The sequence below is a fragment of the Notolabrus celidotus genome, chromosome 21 (assembly GCF_009762535.1).
Source record: "Notolabrus celidotus isolate fNotCel1 chromosome 21, fNotCel1.pri, whole genome shotgun sequence".
Classification (NCBI taxonomy): domain Eukaryota; kingdom Metazoa; phylum Chordata; class Actinopteri; order Labriformes; family Labridae; genus Notolabrus; species Notolabrus celidotus.
Genome location: NC_048292.1, coordinates 22,939,078 through 22,953,817, shown reverse-complemented (window position 1 = coordinate 22,953,817; position 14,740 = coordinate 22,939,078). Strand labels below are relative to the sequence as shown.

The window sequence follows — 14,740 nt, the reverse complement described above, 5'->3', positions numbered from 1 at the left end:
GTTTAGTTTGTAGATTCTTATTTTTCTCAGATTGAGATTATTTGCATAATTTAATTTAAATTTGCAACAAATATATAAACAATTGTGTACTGTGTGTTAGTTTATAGAGCATTGTTTTGAGTTGTGCTCTCCCCTTAAGGATTACTAAGGGTTACAGGCAGAGTGATGTTGTTTCCCACAGTACAGTGAATGCATCATGGTTATTCAGTGTTCAGTTGTCCTACGGTCGCGGTTGACTTTAAACGTGTTAGAAATGCACAGCAGAAGTTGTCTCTGTGCTCTTTCTTTACCCACATCCTGAAAGTAGATTTAATGAAGTGCATTAAGTTAATAGTTTATCGCAGAGTCGACTCAGTGTCAGACTAAAGACTCTGCTTTGAGCTGGTAGGTTTTGAGTTTTCTTCAGTGTCGCTGTCGATCGTCTAAGCCCCGCCTACCTCTCACCCTGAAACATGATTGGCTGTTCAATGCCTTCTTCTTCAGTCTAATGTTGGGTGGCAACTAGAGTTTAATGCTCATTAGCAGCCCCCTTTCCAGTGGTTGGGGGCTGTAATTGCAGGTTTATTTATATAGAATTTTTATCAAATATTTGTTATATTTATATTGAGAAAAAATGACTCACGATAATTATCATTAATGAATTATCGCCCAGCCCTATGTGTCCCAGGGGTTAGCTGTCTCTGTGAGGTACATGTGTGGAAGACGAGTACCTGAAAATTTCCTAAAATGATCTATAAATGTCAGGAGTACATGTGTGAAATGACCTCTTGATAAATAAAACACTTTGAGTCTCATACACTGCTCACTCCAATAGATTGCAGGATAGTAACTGCTCCCTCTCTCCCTCCTTTTTTAAATGAATGATCCTCGCAGTGAATATTGTTTACAGCTTTTGGCTCGGCTCTCACTTTGGACGCTATCTTGGCAAACAGACTCGGCTCTGGCCAAGCTCTATAGGCTGAAATGATTAGACACTTTATTTATGGTGTGTGTTGCGGTACCACTCTAGTTATAAATCAGCTGCCATGTGGGAGGCTCCCAAGATCTGCCTGCCTGCCTGGAGTCCAGCTCTGGCCAAAGACCCACCTTGTGCTGACAGATGTGTCAGTGCTTTGATGGATAAAGTCACGGTGACATTACTGCGTGCGGGCTCGGACTGAGTGTTTTCACACTCCACTAGAGGGGCAGAGGAGGAGGATTTAGGAGTTACTGGAATTAGGTACCATGACCATAGAAATTCAGGCAACATGTGGAATAGTACAGGTGAGTTAAGCTGATTATTGTATGTTAGCCCTGCATGATATGACTTAATATGTAATGTCCAATCCAGGACACATACTGAATATTATTTTTATTGATATTTCAGAGCAAATCAAATGCATTTTTTAATCAATTAGGATGAATTGATTGTTCTGGAACTAAATATGTGTGTGAACAGGTTAGAAGACCTCGACTGCCTACGACTGCACACGTAGCCTCTGGAGTATATTTACATTCAGTTTGACATGCTGTGATTAAGAGGGAGCTTTGTTTGCGGTTAAAGTAGCTTGCTTCTGTTTGCACAGGTATGTCTTGCATTGATGCATGTAATCTGAAGAAGTAAAAGGAGGTAAACCTGTGAGAGAGTGTTGATATTAAATTTAGTGTCATTATTATCTGTTTGTTTTTGTCTTAAAAGTATCACCTTGAATGGAAAAAGACATGCTGTATGTCCTACCAGTGTGTCATCATCAGGGATGTAAGGATATATCACAAGATGGTAAAAAATCGCTACAAATAGGGTGGATAAATAAAATGTATTCAACAAAATTGGTATTGCGATATTCTTTTTAAACAGTAGAAGGCGCTGTTTGCATTTCACTCAACTTGTTCAACATCATTAAGTCTCTTGCGCTGCTCTCTCGTCACTCGCTGAATTGAGCGTAACAGCCATGGCGGCAGCAGGTGAAGACCTGAGGTGCATCCTGTGTTGAGTTTACATTCCGTTCAAAACATCTTTAAGCTCCGCCTACCTTCTATCCTGGGACTTGATTGGCTGTTCAATTCCATCTTCTTCTTCTGTCTAACATTGGGTGGCATCTAGCGTTTAATTCACATTAGCACCCCTTCCCTTTCCAATGGTTCAGGGGTGTAATTACAGGTGGAAGTATATCAAAATTTTATCAAACATTTGTTTTCTTTAAACTGAGAAAATGATATTGCGATTATTATTGTTATTGAATTATCGCCCAGCCCTACGTACAGGTTAGTTGATGGGAAGTGACTGCAGTTAAAAGTGAAACGTCACAGTGCATCAAGCTGTATGAGAGCTTGTGATGATGAAGTTTGACACTGTAACTTGAGCTCATTCGTTCTTCCTGTGTCTCAAAAGTACAATTAGTTGGATAAAAACAAGGCCAAAAGTACTGAAGCAAGTTTCAACAAATCAGATTGCAGTGCAGTGTGTCCCTTACACACAATACCTGCTTAAGTACATTTCTCTTTATCTATCATCTATGATTAAAGAGACGATCTCTGCTCCTTGCCTCTGTTAACCTGCAGCCCTTGAGACTCTCTCTGCTGCAGGTGATCAGAGAGGAAGAGAGAGAGGTCCTTTGATAGTCCTCTCTTTTAAAGCACTGATTGAGGTGTGATGACTCCAGTTAAATATGAATCTCTCACACTGAGGTTTAGAAGTTATGTGCGAAATTCTGCATCATTAATAAGCTTCGTCCATGCTTTGATCAACTGATGTGATGATGTCATGTTGAGTGACAGATTTCAAAACGCCAACATGCTGCTGAGGATTGTCAGAAGATCAGTCACTCAGAGAAAGGCATAGAGAAGCAGTAGGAGGCGGGATGGGACAAAACTCCAGGAGAGAATAGATGACAACGTAACACAAGATACACAAAACATATGTAACATAAACAGGGTCATGTAGTTTGATAGTTAAAACAGATCCTCCCATAGGTACAGCGTCATCCTATGGGAAACATTGCACTACAATGGCTCTTACCTGCACTGAGATTCATGTTCTCTTGTGATTCTGATTTATATTTTACCTCTCAGACAACAAGTTCTGGAGGTTGATTGCTGCGTGCAATCAGCATCAGGAGGAAATCTCTTCTCAGAATAGCTTGCATCATGTTGGTTAATTAAGGCATGCAAAGAAAGTCACGAAGAGTATTTAAATAAACATCATGTTCTTGGGTTTTTATGGAAAATGATAACAGTTGTTTTGAGTTTTTTTGTGGTGGATTCTGGTAAAAATCTAACTTTCAGGTATTTGATAGGCAAGGCAAATTTAATTATCAAGCACCATTCATACAAAGAGCAGTTCAAAGTGCTTTACAGAGTTAAAAAAAAACAAAAAAACAATAACAATCAACAAAAACACACATCAAACACTTAAAACACATTATAAGTAGGCCTGGGTGATAAAACAACATTGATAATTATTGTGATGTCTTTTTTCTCAATATAAATATAACAAATATACGATAAAACGTTGATATATTTAAACCTGTAATTACACCCCAACCACTGGAAAGGGAGGGGGCGGTAGTGTGTCCTAAATGCAAGTTACCACCCAACAATAAACAGAAGAAGAAATGGAACAGCCAATCATGTCGCAGGGTAAGAGGTAGGCAGGGCTTAAAGACGTTTGGAGCGTAATGTAAACACAGCTGAAACGAGCGACAGTGACATTGAAGAAAACTGAAAAGAAAGGCCAGTAAACTTCATTAGTTAAGATATTTTGGCTATTTACTAGACTACTAAATCCCAGATAGTGATAATTATCGATATCGACTGATATGAAAAATGTTATCGTGATAACATCTTTTTCAATATCGCCCAGCTCTAGTCATAAGCAGTAAAATGTTTTATGTGGCCGGTTATGCTTGGTCTGTACGTATGTAACTAAACGTACATAGTAAACAGTGTTGGGGCTTATTATTTATTTAAATTAGGAGGGATTATTATAAATATTCAGCCCCCTTCGCTGCTCTGAAGTCCGTAACTTGCAGAGTCTTACTGTCCTGACGGACACAGAATCACAACTGATCTTGTCTTTACCGAAATGAACCTTTAATTATCGATTCATTTCAGAATTTCTTCCCAAAGATTAAGACTCACACATTGAGTCTTTTCTGTGTCGAGTCGCAGCCCGAAGATGGCTCAGACCTCTCACCCAGCAGGGTGCCTGTATGCCCAACATTTAATTGGAGATCCAATATCATGTTAATTCCATAATGCCATACCTTGTCAGAAAAAAAATGAAATAAAATATGACATTAAACAAATATAAGCATTAAAACATAAAATATTTTAAAATCTAAGATCAAGAAAGGAAAAGTAGTTAAACATTTCATTAAAACACTTGTTAAAATAAATTAAAAGAGAAACCTTAAAGTTTATCAAAAATGTTAAAAATGTTTAGTTAAAGAAATAAAAACTAAGTTTTAAAAATAAGTTTGCCTCCATAAGTGAGAAGAGTAAGCAGCATTAGAGGAATGTTTTTCATCAGACTAGTTTGAGTTGAGCGATTTCATCTCGAGGGAAATTCAGAAAATGAACACACTCTTAGAAACAGAGCAAACACTGTCAATAGTTGTTATACCTTGAATGCTAAATGCATATGCCTCTCATGGCCTCATACCGTACATCAGAACAGATACATCTCTGTAATTGGTTCCAACAATAACAAAGCTCTTAGCTGGGCTTTGTAAGCACGCTGCTGATTAATCCATAGCCTCAAATGCTGTTGTGATAAACGTCTTTATGGTGTGTGGTGGCAGGAGACTTTCCTATTAACCTTAATGGCTGTCCATTTAATCCGTGGGCACAGCCTCAATAACAATACAGCAGCATGGCACCCCCTTCCAATAAACCATTTAACACTCCATTAACATTTTTATCAACGACAGAAACATTTACTTTATTTTAAACTGCTCCAAAGGATCTATTTTGTTTATCTCATCTTGTCTTTCAGAAAGTGAACTATACATTTCCAACTTAATGTACTCATTTTATTATGATGCCTCCTCTCTTTACCCAATTTCTTAGAGTAATGATCTCACTAAATCAGAGCCTGACTGGCTCTTAGACCACCGTTGAGGCTTATGAGAACTTTAGAGGTAAAAAGTATGACAACCAGAAGTAAAGTATTATTCTATTTCTGATTGATAAGTTGGTAGAATCATACATTTGAGTGAACAAAGACCAAAATCAGACATAGCATTCTATGACTTATACCTCTTTTCCAATGAGACAGTTTCAGGGCCGGTTTGGAGGCGGTGCTCAATTGAGAACCAGTTTTTTGTGTTTTGAATGCGAGAGAACCAGCTCCCAGCCAGGAAAACAGGATCCAGAGCAACCAACTCTTTGCTGGGCTAAAACCACAAACTTATTACGTCAGGGGCGAGGGGCGGAGGGTGAGGGTGGAGTCGCTGTCCATGTAAAGCAGGACGAGTAACATAGAGGTGTTGGTAAAGTTGGATAAGTTCCCTTTTACCTCTTTTCGACCAACGCGAACCGGGTTGTATTTCCAGGCTGGTGCTGGCACTGGTTCGGAGCTGGTTGAACTAGTGAACCAGTGCGGCACCCGTTTGTTTTACAGCCCACTCGAGCCCGTGGAAGAGCCACGTCATGATGTCAGATTTACTTGCCTGTTTTCCAAGGAGCACTGGCGTGAACTTTCCCTCACAACAACAATGGCGGACAACGTAGCATGCTTTCTGGTGTTGTTCCTGGCTTTTCGTAATCACATGAGGTCCCATAATCCATTAGTCTTTTTAATTCTTTCGCTGCAGGACAATGGTGGAAACATATTTGGTTTGTGTTTTTGATCACGGCAACCCTGCCCCTCGCCCCTGACATTAGGTTCGCAGTTCTAGACCAGCAAAGAGTTGGAGCCACTCTGGAACTGGTTGTCCCGGCCGGGAGCCGGTTCACTCGAAGTTGAAACACGAAAAAGCAGTTCTCAATTGAGCACCAGCTCTGAATCGGCCCTGAAACTGCCTCGTCGAAAAAGGGGTATTTGGGACCTCGTGTGATTATGAAAAGCCAGGAGCAACACCAGCGTGGGAAAGTTTGTGCTAGCGCTGCTGGGAAAAGTGGTCACGTAGAAGTGACGTCATGACGTGGCTCTTCCACGCACTCAAGCGGGTGGAAAAACAAACTGGTGCTGAGTTGGTTTGCAAGTTGAACCAGCTCTGAACCAGCGCGAGCACCAGCCCGGAACTAGGTCCAGGTTTGCGTTGGTCAAGAGGGGACAGATGTGAGCTCAGCCTCAGGAGCTGCTGGACCACAACCATCTTAATGTTTGTGTTTTAGTAAAGCGAACAGACAACTTAAACACTGTTTGTTATCAGGAATAAGACGACGCCTAGAAGCCAATCAGGATCAAGTATTTACTCAGACCATGATTTAAAATGTTGCTGTTAAATTAAAACCCACACCACATCAAAGCTGCACTGCCACCAAATGAGGCGCTGCTTTAAACACAGCACGTTTTCTCTACCCCTGTAAAGATGAAGAGTGCTTATGCAGGATAAAATGCCGTGGCATATTACATAATGTTTAAACATCACTTGCAGCACATTTCTGACCCACTTTCTTTTTAGTAGCTGGAAAAGAGGAGAGTGCAACAGCAGCTTTTTCCTCCCGTTTCCTGTATCTAAAGGGATTCTTTTGCCGTTTATTCGGCTCACAATGAAAGAACAGTTTTATGACGGCAGAGCCTGCGTGCTTGTTGAACACTGAATGAGCTCTCCAGGAAGTTTCTACAACAATCATCTGAAAAATGCAGCTTATGAGAGATCCTTCAGTAGTTGTAAAGGCCATCATTGTGTTCTGTCAGAGGTGTTTTAGATAGTTTTAAGAGCTGCTTTTCAGCTCAGTTATTAGTAGATTTTTGGTTTCTAACACTGAGAGAAAATATCCTTAGAAATCAAGAAATAATCTGTTTCTCACCATGAACACTTGACTTGTTTTGTGCATGCAGGGGAGCGTCTGCTGCAAACACAGATGAGTAAGCAGTCTGAACCCTCAGATATTACCTTATTGTGTTGTTTTGATGATGATGGGGGAGAGGGCTGTCTATCAAATCACTCTAAAACCTTCCTCAAGGACAGAGCTTAATTAAGTCCCGCCCACACAGGAGGGAAAAACAATGCATTTCTCTCTAGTGTCTTTGTGTTGAGAAAATGTCTAAAAGCTGCAGCGGGACTCATTACTGACAGCCTGAAGAAAGCAGAACTTCATTTTTCAACCGTATCAACATCAAAAAAATTTGAGCTTTCCAGACGAAGAGAAGTAGATACCGACAAGAGCGGGAAAACTGTGGGACCATGACACTCAGGTGTCATTATTTATTATTCCTGCAACCTTCGGTCTCAAAATCTGAAGCCCATGTAAAAGTGTTATAAACTGCAATTCACTGAGTGTCCGCTTGAGGCTGGCTGTAGAAACATCGGAAACAACATACACACCAATTCAAAAAAGACGATCTTTACAGCAGAAATAAACATGTTTACAGCCTGGTTCAAAAAACAGTCTATGGTTTCCGACACGTGGAATCAAAACAAAGTTCTGCTGTGAGCAGAGCTGGGGCTGAGCACAGAGAGAGCTAAGCAGCGAAAGGAAAAAACTGGGAGCCGGCTCTCTCTCGATGTGAGCCGGCTCTTCTGATTCACTATAAAGCATCGGCTCTCAGAGCCGCAGCTTTTGATCATGACACATCACTAATGTGCTTAATCTGTGTTACAATTATGAGGGGGCCATGGACAATTTTCTAAGAGGTAAAACCTGATTTATACTTCTGCGTTGAATCAACGGCGTACCCTACGGTGGGGGTCCATGTAGCTCCCGTACCTACGCCGAGGCCTACGCATGTAGCTGACGTGCACCTCCTCCAAAATGTAACTCCCCGTAGAGCCAGCGCGAACTGCAAGCCCTGTGATTGGTCCGCTCGGCAGCTTTGTCTTTCCCGAATTTACAACACTTCCAGGATCCCGGACATCGCCCGCACATCGGTGGTGTATTTCATCTCCTCCTCTCTGTTCTTCATGTAATCATGTCTGTATGATAAACAGCAACATGTATTAGCTGTAGATTAACAGAACACGCTCTGAATCACTGTGGGAAAGTAAACAGAGATCGTAGCGGGACCGGAAGCAGGCGGCCGGCTATCAGAGAGATCAAACTGGCCTCATGCGTTTCGGCGGAGAATTGCTGCACGACACGGACACATCAACGCACAAGTATGTGGGGCTCATGTCCACGTCAGCCTCTGCTGCGTAGGGGAGACATAGAAGTTTAAATCAGCCTTAAGGGGTCCCTGGCTCCAAAAAGTTTGAGAACCCCTGCTCTAGCTAGTAGGAGTGCAAACTCCCAATAGTGAAAACAAACAGAACAAAAAGAGCGACACAGCTGCACAGAAACATTTTTAAGTATGTAAGAGATGATTTCATTGATAGCCATAGACTACATGTCTTTCAATGTAGACTTCCACTGAGAGGAACACATTAGACTATTTAGGAACTAAATTAGGAACTAAATTTAGACTGTCATATCAGCTTGATCATCAATGAAAATGTCCTGGAAATGTCCTGGAAATGTCCTGGAATATGATCTCGGGAAAGAGTGGGAAACCTGCAACAGCTATGTGTTCCCGGCTGTCAGTAAAGTCAGTCATGTCCTTACATGGGCATAACTCATAATCTTAATATCTTCTGAACCGTCACGTTAGAAAAGCTTCACCCCCTGTACAGTGTGTGCTGACAGAGAAATTAGCTACGTAGAGCGAAGCTGTTTTTGAACCAGGCTGTAAACATGTTTGTTAATGCTGCAAAGATGGTCTTCTTTGAATGGCTGTCTATGTGGTTTCCGATGTTTCTGCAGCCAGCCTCAAGCGGACGCTCGATGAATTGCAGTTTATAACACTTCTACATGGGCTTAGAGGTTGAGACCGGAGGTTGCGCTTGGCGGGAACATATAGCTGTTCAGGAACAGATAGGTGACATCACGGATACTACGTCCATTATTTATACACACTATGGTTTTACCACAGTGTCAACAGGCAGAGCATGTAGTGGTTAGCTCGTCAGCTACAGTTGTCCTTCTCCAGAACTGCCAGCCGTCTTTATATCACCAGTTATTTCTTGGCTGAATAACAGAGGCCAAACAGGGATATCAAATGTGAAGATAAACCCTGGTGTTGGAGGTACACTTGTTATTTATTCAGGCAAAAATAGAAGAGTCTAAAACCTCCTCAAAGGAATGCAGGATGAGAGAAGAAAAAGAAGTGGTTTTGATTTCCCTCTCTCTGCTTCAGCTTTCTGTCTGAACTCCAAACAGAAATGTTTCCGCTTTAGTTCAGAGCTTTAGCTCCACTGCCCTTGTTTGTCATCTCATGGACACAGCAGGCTGCAAGCTTTGGTCTGAAAGCCAGATAGAAAGGCAGACCGCCAAACCTAGACAGCATAATGTCACCTTGTCTTAATATACAGCAGTTTCCCCCACTACCCCCACTAGAAACGTGCATTCACACTTCGACTTCACACGATGATGAGAGTGTTTTTTTTTTTTTTTCAGAGATTGATTGACGAGCGTTCGAAAATGCACACTTAGAAAATTCTTAGTCTCACCTTGAATTTGCAAAAAGGTCCACACAGAGATGATGCAATAACAGATAGCATCTTAGTCACGATCATACCATGAGCTGTCTCTCTGTTTGCTTTGATTCATATCATCTGACTTTACTCTAATAAAACACAACCAGCTGAAGGTTGCTCAATATCCTGTTTTGCAACAGGACCTCACATGTCCACTGTTGATTCTGTATTTTCTCTTGATGACATCGCTTTTTCAGTCCAACCATTATAACAAACATCCTGGTGTCACTGCTTGCTCAACACCTCTGGTTTATCTGCACTTATATGGAAATTAGCTCACACTCACCACAAGTATTTAAGGCCCTAGAGCTGTACTGAGGAACTATATATCTGTATTACTGAGAATGGAAAGTCATCCAGGTTCTGTTCAAACAAACAGCACACCTGTCAGCTGCCACTTTTCCCAGAGTCCACAATCAGGCCTGCTTTATGAGAATGTAGTACCTTTGCACAGAAGTGAGAGAGACTCTTACAGTCACGTATTCAACACAGAACATACAGCTGTAAGATATGAGATCAAGCTCTCTGAAGGCAAGGGAGTTACGACCTCAGGGGTCACAGGTTAGGATTTAGATGAGTTATTATGATGTATGTGGATTGATTGAATTCTACATTTTAAAATATAGCAGGCAATACCAGTTTGGAAACATACATTTCAACCTCATCTGAAAGTTAAGCTCAATCCATGGTGTGAATAATGAGATGAACTACAGGACGGCCGCCCACAAGGGAAGACAGAGATGTGGAGCTCCCTCTGCTGAGAGGCTGAAGTATAGGTCAGAAAGGCTGCAGAGTCATACAGAGGTCTCAGTCCAATACGTCTATAAGATCAACTCCAGAATGAATGATTTATGTGTATTACTATCACTACCATATTTTCCTTCTTTCTTTTTCTGTCCTTTTATTGTCCTCTTCTCCTTCTTCCTCTATCTCCTTTTAGTCATCTTCAAATTTTCTCTTAGGTTCTTAAAAATATGTTAACTTTTCTTTGCTTTTATCTCCTCTTCCTACATCTCCTCCTTTCTTACCTCTTCATCCTTCCTTTCTAATCTATACAATTTAAAAGTAAAATATTAAGTTTTGTACCCTTTAATTACACAATTCTATGGAGCCCCTGAAGTCCCAAAAAGAAATACTTCTATCTCATGCGCACAAGGTAATTATAAGCTCTTCTACTAGTTCAGATGTGTATTCTCAACATAAAGCCAAATTGAGGACACTAATTTAATTCAGTTTTACATGATATGATAGCTACTCTTGTAGACATGGTACTGTTGACGCTGACAGACACGCCCTCTTATTGAACATCACTCACTGATTGGACGCTGTAGTGGCTCGGACTTCTCTAAAACTTCCCATCACCTGAGTTAAATAACGGCTAAAAGATGGACCTTGAAACAGTTACTAAGATCATAAACATAGGTAGGTTGCTAAACAGTCTGTGTGTGATGAGCTGAGATTAAAAAGTGTTTGATGGGAGTTTTGAGTACAAAATGCTGAACATAAAATCAAAATCACAAAATCAACAGAGGATTACTCCTGAGTTTTACAGGCCTATGTGTTTGTTTATTTCAGATTCACCGTGTAAAGAAACAGAGTCATAAAGCCTAATATCATAGATGGAATAGAAATATTCAAGCAATTCAATTATCTTTTGCACACAAGTTGAAAAATATTTATTAAGGGGTCTGTACAATTCTGCACCTTTTTGTTATTTTCTTATCACAGTAATAGTTACTTTGCCGAAAAACTTGCATTTATTATGACCACAGAAGGCGGATGAGAGTGGGGGTGGACATGACCTTCCATGACCTGCCAAATTGTCAGAAGTTAAACGTTTACTTTATGCATTTTATAGACAGTTTTGAAAGAATACATGTACCAAACTTGAGTCAGAGAAGGCTCATTTAACTGGTCTCCCTTGTCCGTATAAAACTCCTCCACCCCTTCAGCCCGGTCACACACCAGCCTCCGCAGCAGGATCATCAATTTATAGTCCAGAAAGCTTTTGAAATGCTAATACAGGCCCGCCGCATGCAGAGACCCGACTGTGTCTCTTTAATTTCACCGTACCAATAACTCTCTCATCCGACAGCTTGTCACAGTTTGTATTTTTTATAAGTGACACTCTGAGATTATTCATAGCTCTTCATATTGCCTCTCTGTCAGTCTCCTCTACTCCCACACACTCATCTGCATAATTAATCAGCAGCAGTCATCAGGTGAGGCTTATATAGAGATCATTCAGAGGGTTCACACATCAGCCAGGCAGTCGGTCGGGGAAAATGGGGATTTGATTAGCTCAACTTGTCGCTATCAGGAGGCAGTTGTCTGGATTTTAGTACGGTAGTGTTCCGGTTTTAGGTGGTATCGGCAGAAATACAATCAATTAAGAGCAAAAACATCATCAGGTATTATCAAAACATCCCTATCTTGGTTCTAGTTTGGGATTAGACTCTTTAGAAAAACAGTGGATTGACGTAAGGAGGAATCCCCGGACTGTTTAGAGGATTCACCATCTAGGAATCTTCTGAGTCCTCCAGTCACAAACTCCTCTGTGTCTCCCATGACTGCAGGTCACTGTTTTGTAACCCAGGAGGAGTGGCTTAAGTGTAACAGTGTTTTCCCACAGCGAGAAAATGAGCTGAGCCAAGATTAAATTAGAAAACCACTGTGTTGATGCTTCACCACAAAGCCTTGTTAATTGACCTCTGACGTTCAGTGACAGTTTCCTAATCTGTTCGCCCTGTTATTATAAGCAGCTATTAGTGATGTCTATCCTCTCAGACTGTGGCTCTAAGGGTTCAAACCAATCACAACTGAGCGATTTTGATTCCCACTTCCTGATTAACCGAGCAATATCCAATCAGCGGCATTGTTTTCTCTGTCTTTCTGGTTACTGAGCTGCCTGTGGGTTTGTTTCGTCTGACTGCAGATTAGTGCAATCAGGCGTTGTTCCAGGTATGGGTGTAAGTCAGTTTAGAGGGCTGTCCGCTGCCGCCATACGGATGGCCTTACGTGCCGGTAAAGATCCTGTGAGAATTCCACTTCCATGAAAACCCTAAAGCAGAGCCAAAGATCTCCCTGAGGACAGGAGTGTTAATGTGTCGTGTTTCTGAGATATAATTGTGTGTGACTGAACCAAAGGAGTTTGTTTACCTCTCGACTGCTGCACGAGGAAAGCCTGAGCGAGCCAATGTGATCATATCTGGTTTATTTTTTGGCCGTCCGTGAAGCGCCCTGTTGTCTGCGGCGCTCAGGAACAGGTGGAGGGTAATGTGTGTGGAGCCACAGCTTTACATCTGGCCAATGGGAGCTCTTGTTGCTGCTGCTTTGGTAGGAGTCGACATTTTTAGATAGCTTCATTAGAATAAAAATATATACAATTCAAATGGACTTTGAATGAAGGACTTCCAATTTTCAAGATCAATATTAAACAGGAAGTGACAGAAAACAAAACAGTTAGACACAATTTGAATTGATCTTTTTTAGTTGACATAAATGGGATAAAACCTGAGACCGTTTGTAGAATCAGCCACTGATTTAGAAATTGATTGATCATTTTACTTGTTTCGAGACAAAGAGAAAGCAGACCTGGGAATGGTTTAATGCAGGGGTTCCCAAAGTGTGGGTTGGGACCCCCTGGGAGCTCACGAGACACAGATTGGGGGGTCCTGAGATGTCTTCCACCCATTATAGTCAAAAATATAGAAAAAAATAGTTGCTAAACTTGAAATAAAACCTTGAAAATAGAAAATGTAATGTGTTTTCTTCCTTTGTTGCGAGATGACTCCTAAGTTTAGGGTTAGTAAACAGTTAATCATCAAAAGCATCAGTAGCAGCAGGTTAATTCATACCAGCACAGGAAACAGACACATGCTCATATACACTACCAGTCAAGAGTTTGGAAACTATGCCTCCTCATACTGTTCCTGTCACTAACCCCGGACAGATGCAGACATCAAAGACAATACTTTTTGAAATGTAAACAATCACTCCACTAACATGCCATATTTATATTATTCAACATTTTAAAAATGCTTACCCTCAACTACCGTATCATATTTTGTAATGAATTATGTTTAATTATCTAAGTGCTTGTTGGACCATGTGAGCTTAATGAGAGTATGATGTTACTGTCCTGTATTATGAGAAGAAATTAATCCATTGTTTTTGGGGTAAAAAAACAAAATGAATTGATATTTTCTGTATCTCTTTATTTGCATGTCTAGCTATGCTGTTCTTAATTCAAACAGAGTCGACTGCATAGCTGTGGACTGCCAGTTCGTACTATTTTGGGGAGTTAGAGCAAATTATTAATTGAAAATGAATCAGCGAATTAACTCAAAATGGAAAAACATGACACTGAAAGGCGTTAATGGATGTTCCAACAGCAGCAGTGAAAATCTAAATATTTTAAGTCTTGCTGCTAGGACTGTGTCTCTGTAATCATGAAGTCCTCTTGCATCACATACTCTCTTGTTGTATCATTCCCATTGCTTGGATCTGTTGCTAGTTTTGTGTCGAGTGTTGTCTTCTTGTGACATTTTGGTTAAACTAATGTCTGTTTTTCTTTTGTTTTCTGTCTCTTGTCTCCTCTTTTCTTTTTGTTTTGTATTTATTTCTGTCGTCCTGTTTTGCTGCTGCTGCTGCCGCTGCTGATGCTGCTGCTGTTGCTGATGCTGCACCACTATCGCCCATCCTGCTGTCACGCACAACCCACCACCACCACCACCACCACCACCACCGCCGCCACCGCCAACATCTGGTCAACAACACATGGCGGACGCACCCTCTTCCCTTCCCCTCCTTTAATCTGACTCCCAAAATCTCTGACACACTTTTCCAATCCCTCCCAATCTCTGCTGTCTTTATGTTCCCCTCCTTCCACGTTTGTCCTCCCTTCTTTTTCTTTCCTTTTTCTGTCTTCACCCTCTTCCGCCTGATAGCACCATGCAGAGTTGAGAGAGCCCCATGCCACCACCGGTAAGCCAGTGACCTTTCAGAGTTTGTACTGAGGGCAGTTCACACAGTCAGGGGAAGGCTACTGGCAATATGTAGAGGGAGAAAGAGCCTGACTG

General features: G+C 41.2%; 1 protein-coding gene across 11 annotated transcripts in view; it reads left to right on the top strand.

The window, feature by feature from the left end:
- The window catches only part of osbpl8 (oxysterol binding protein-like 8), a 140,720-nt gene that overhangs the window by 59,764 nt on the left and 66,216 nt on the right, over positions 1 to 14,740 (top strand). For 6 of the 11 annotated variants that reach the window (XM_034673248.1, XM_034673247.1, XM_034673244.1 and 3 more), the window contains one exon: positions 14,609 to 14,645. The exons of the other annotated variants lie outside the window; for them this stretch is intronic. In XM_034673248.1, the coding sequence (XP_034529139.1) occupies positions 14,609 to 14,645 (37 nt within the window). The remainder of the gene's footprint in view (positions 1 to 14,608; positions 14,646 to 14,740) is intronic. 11 annotated transcript variants of the gene reach the window in all.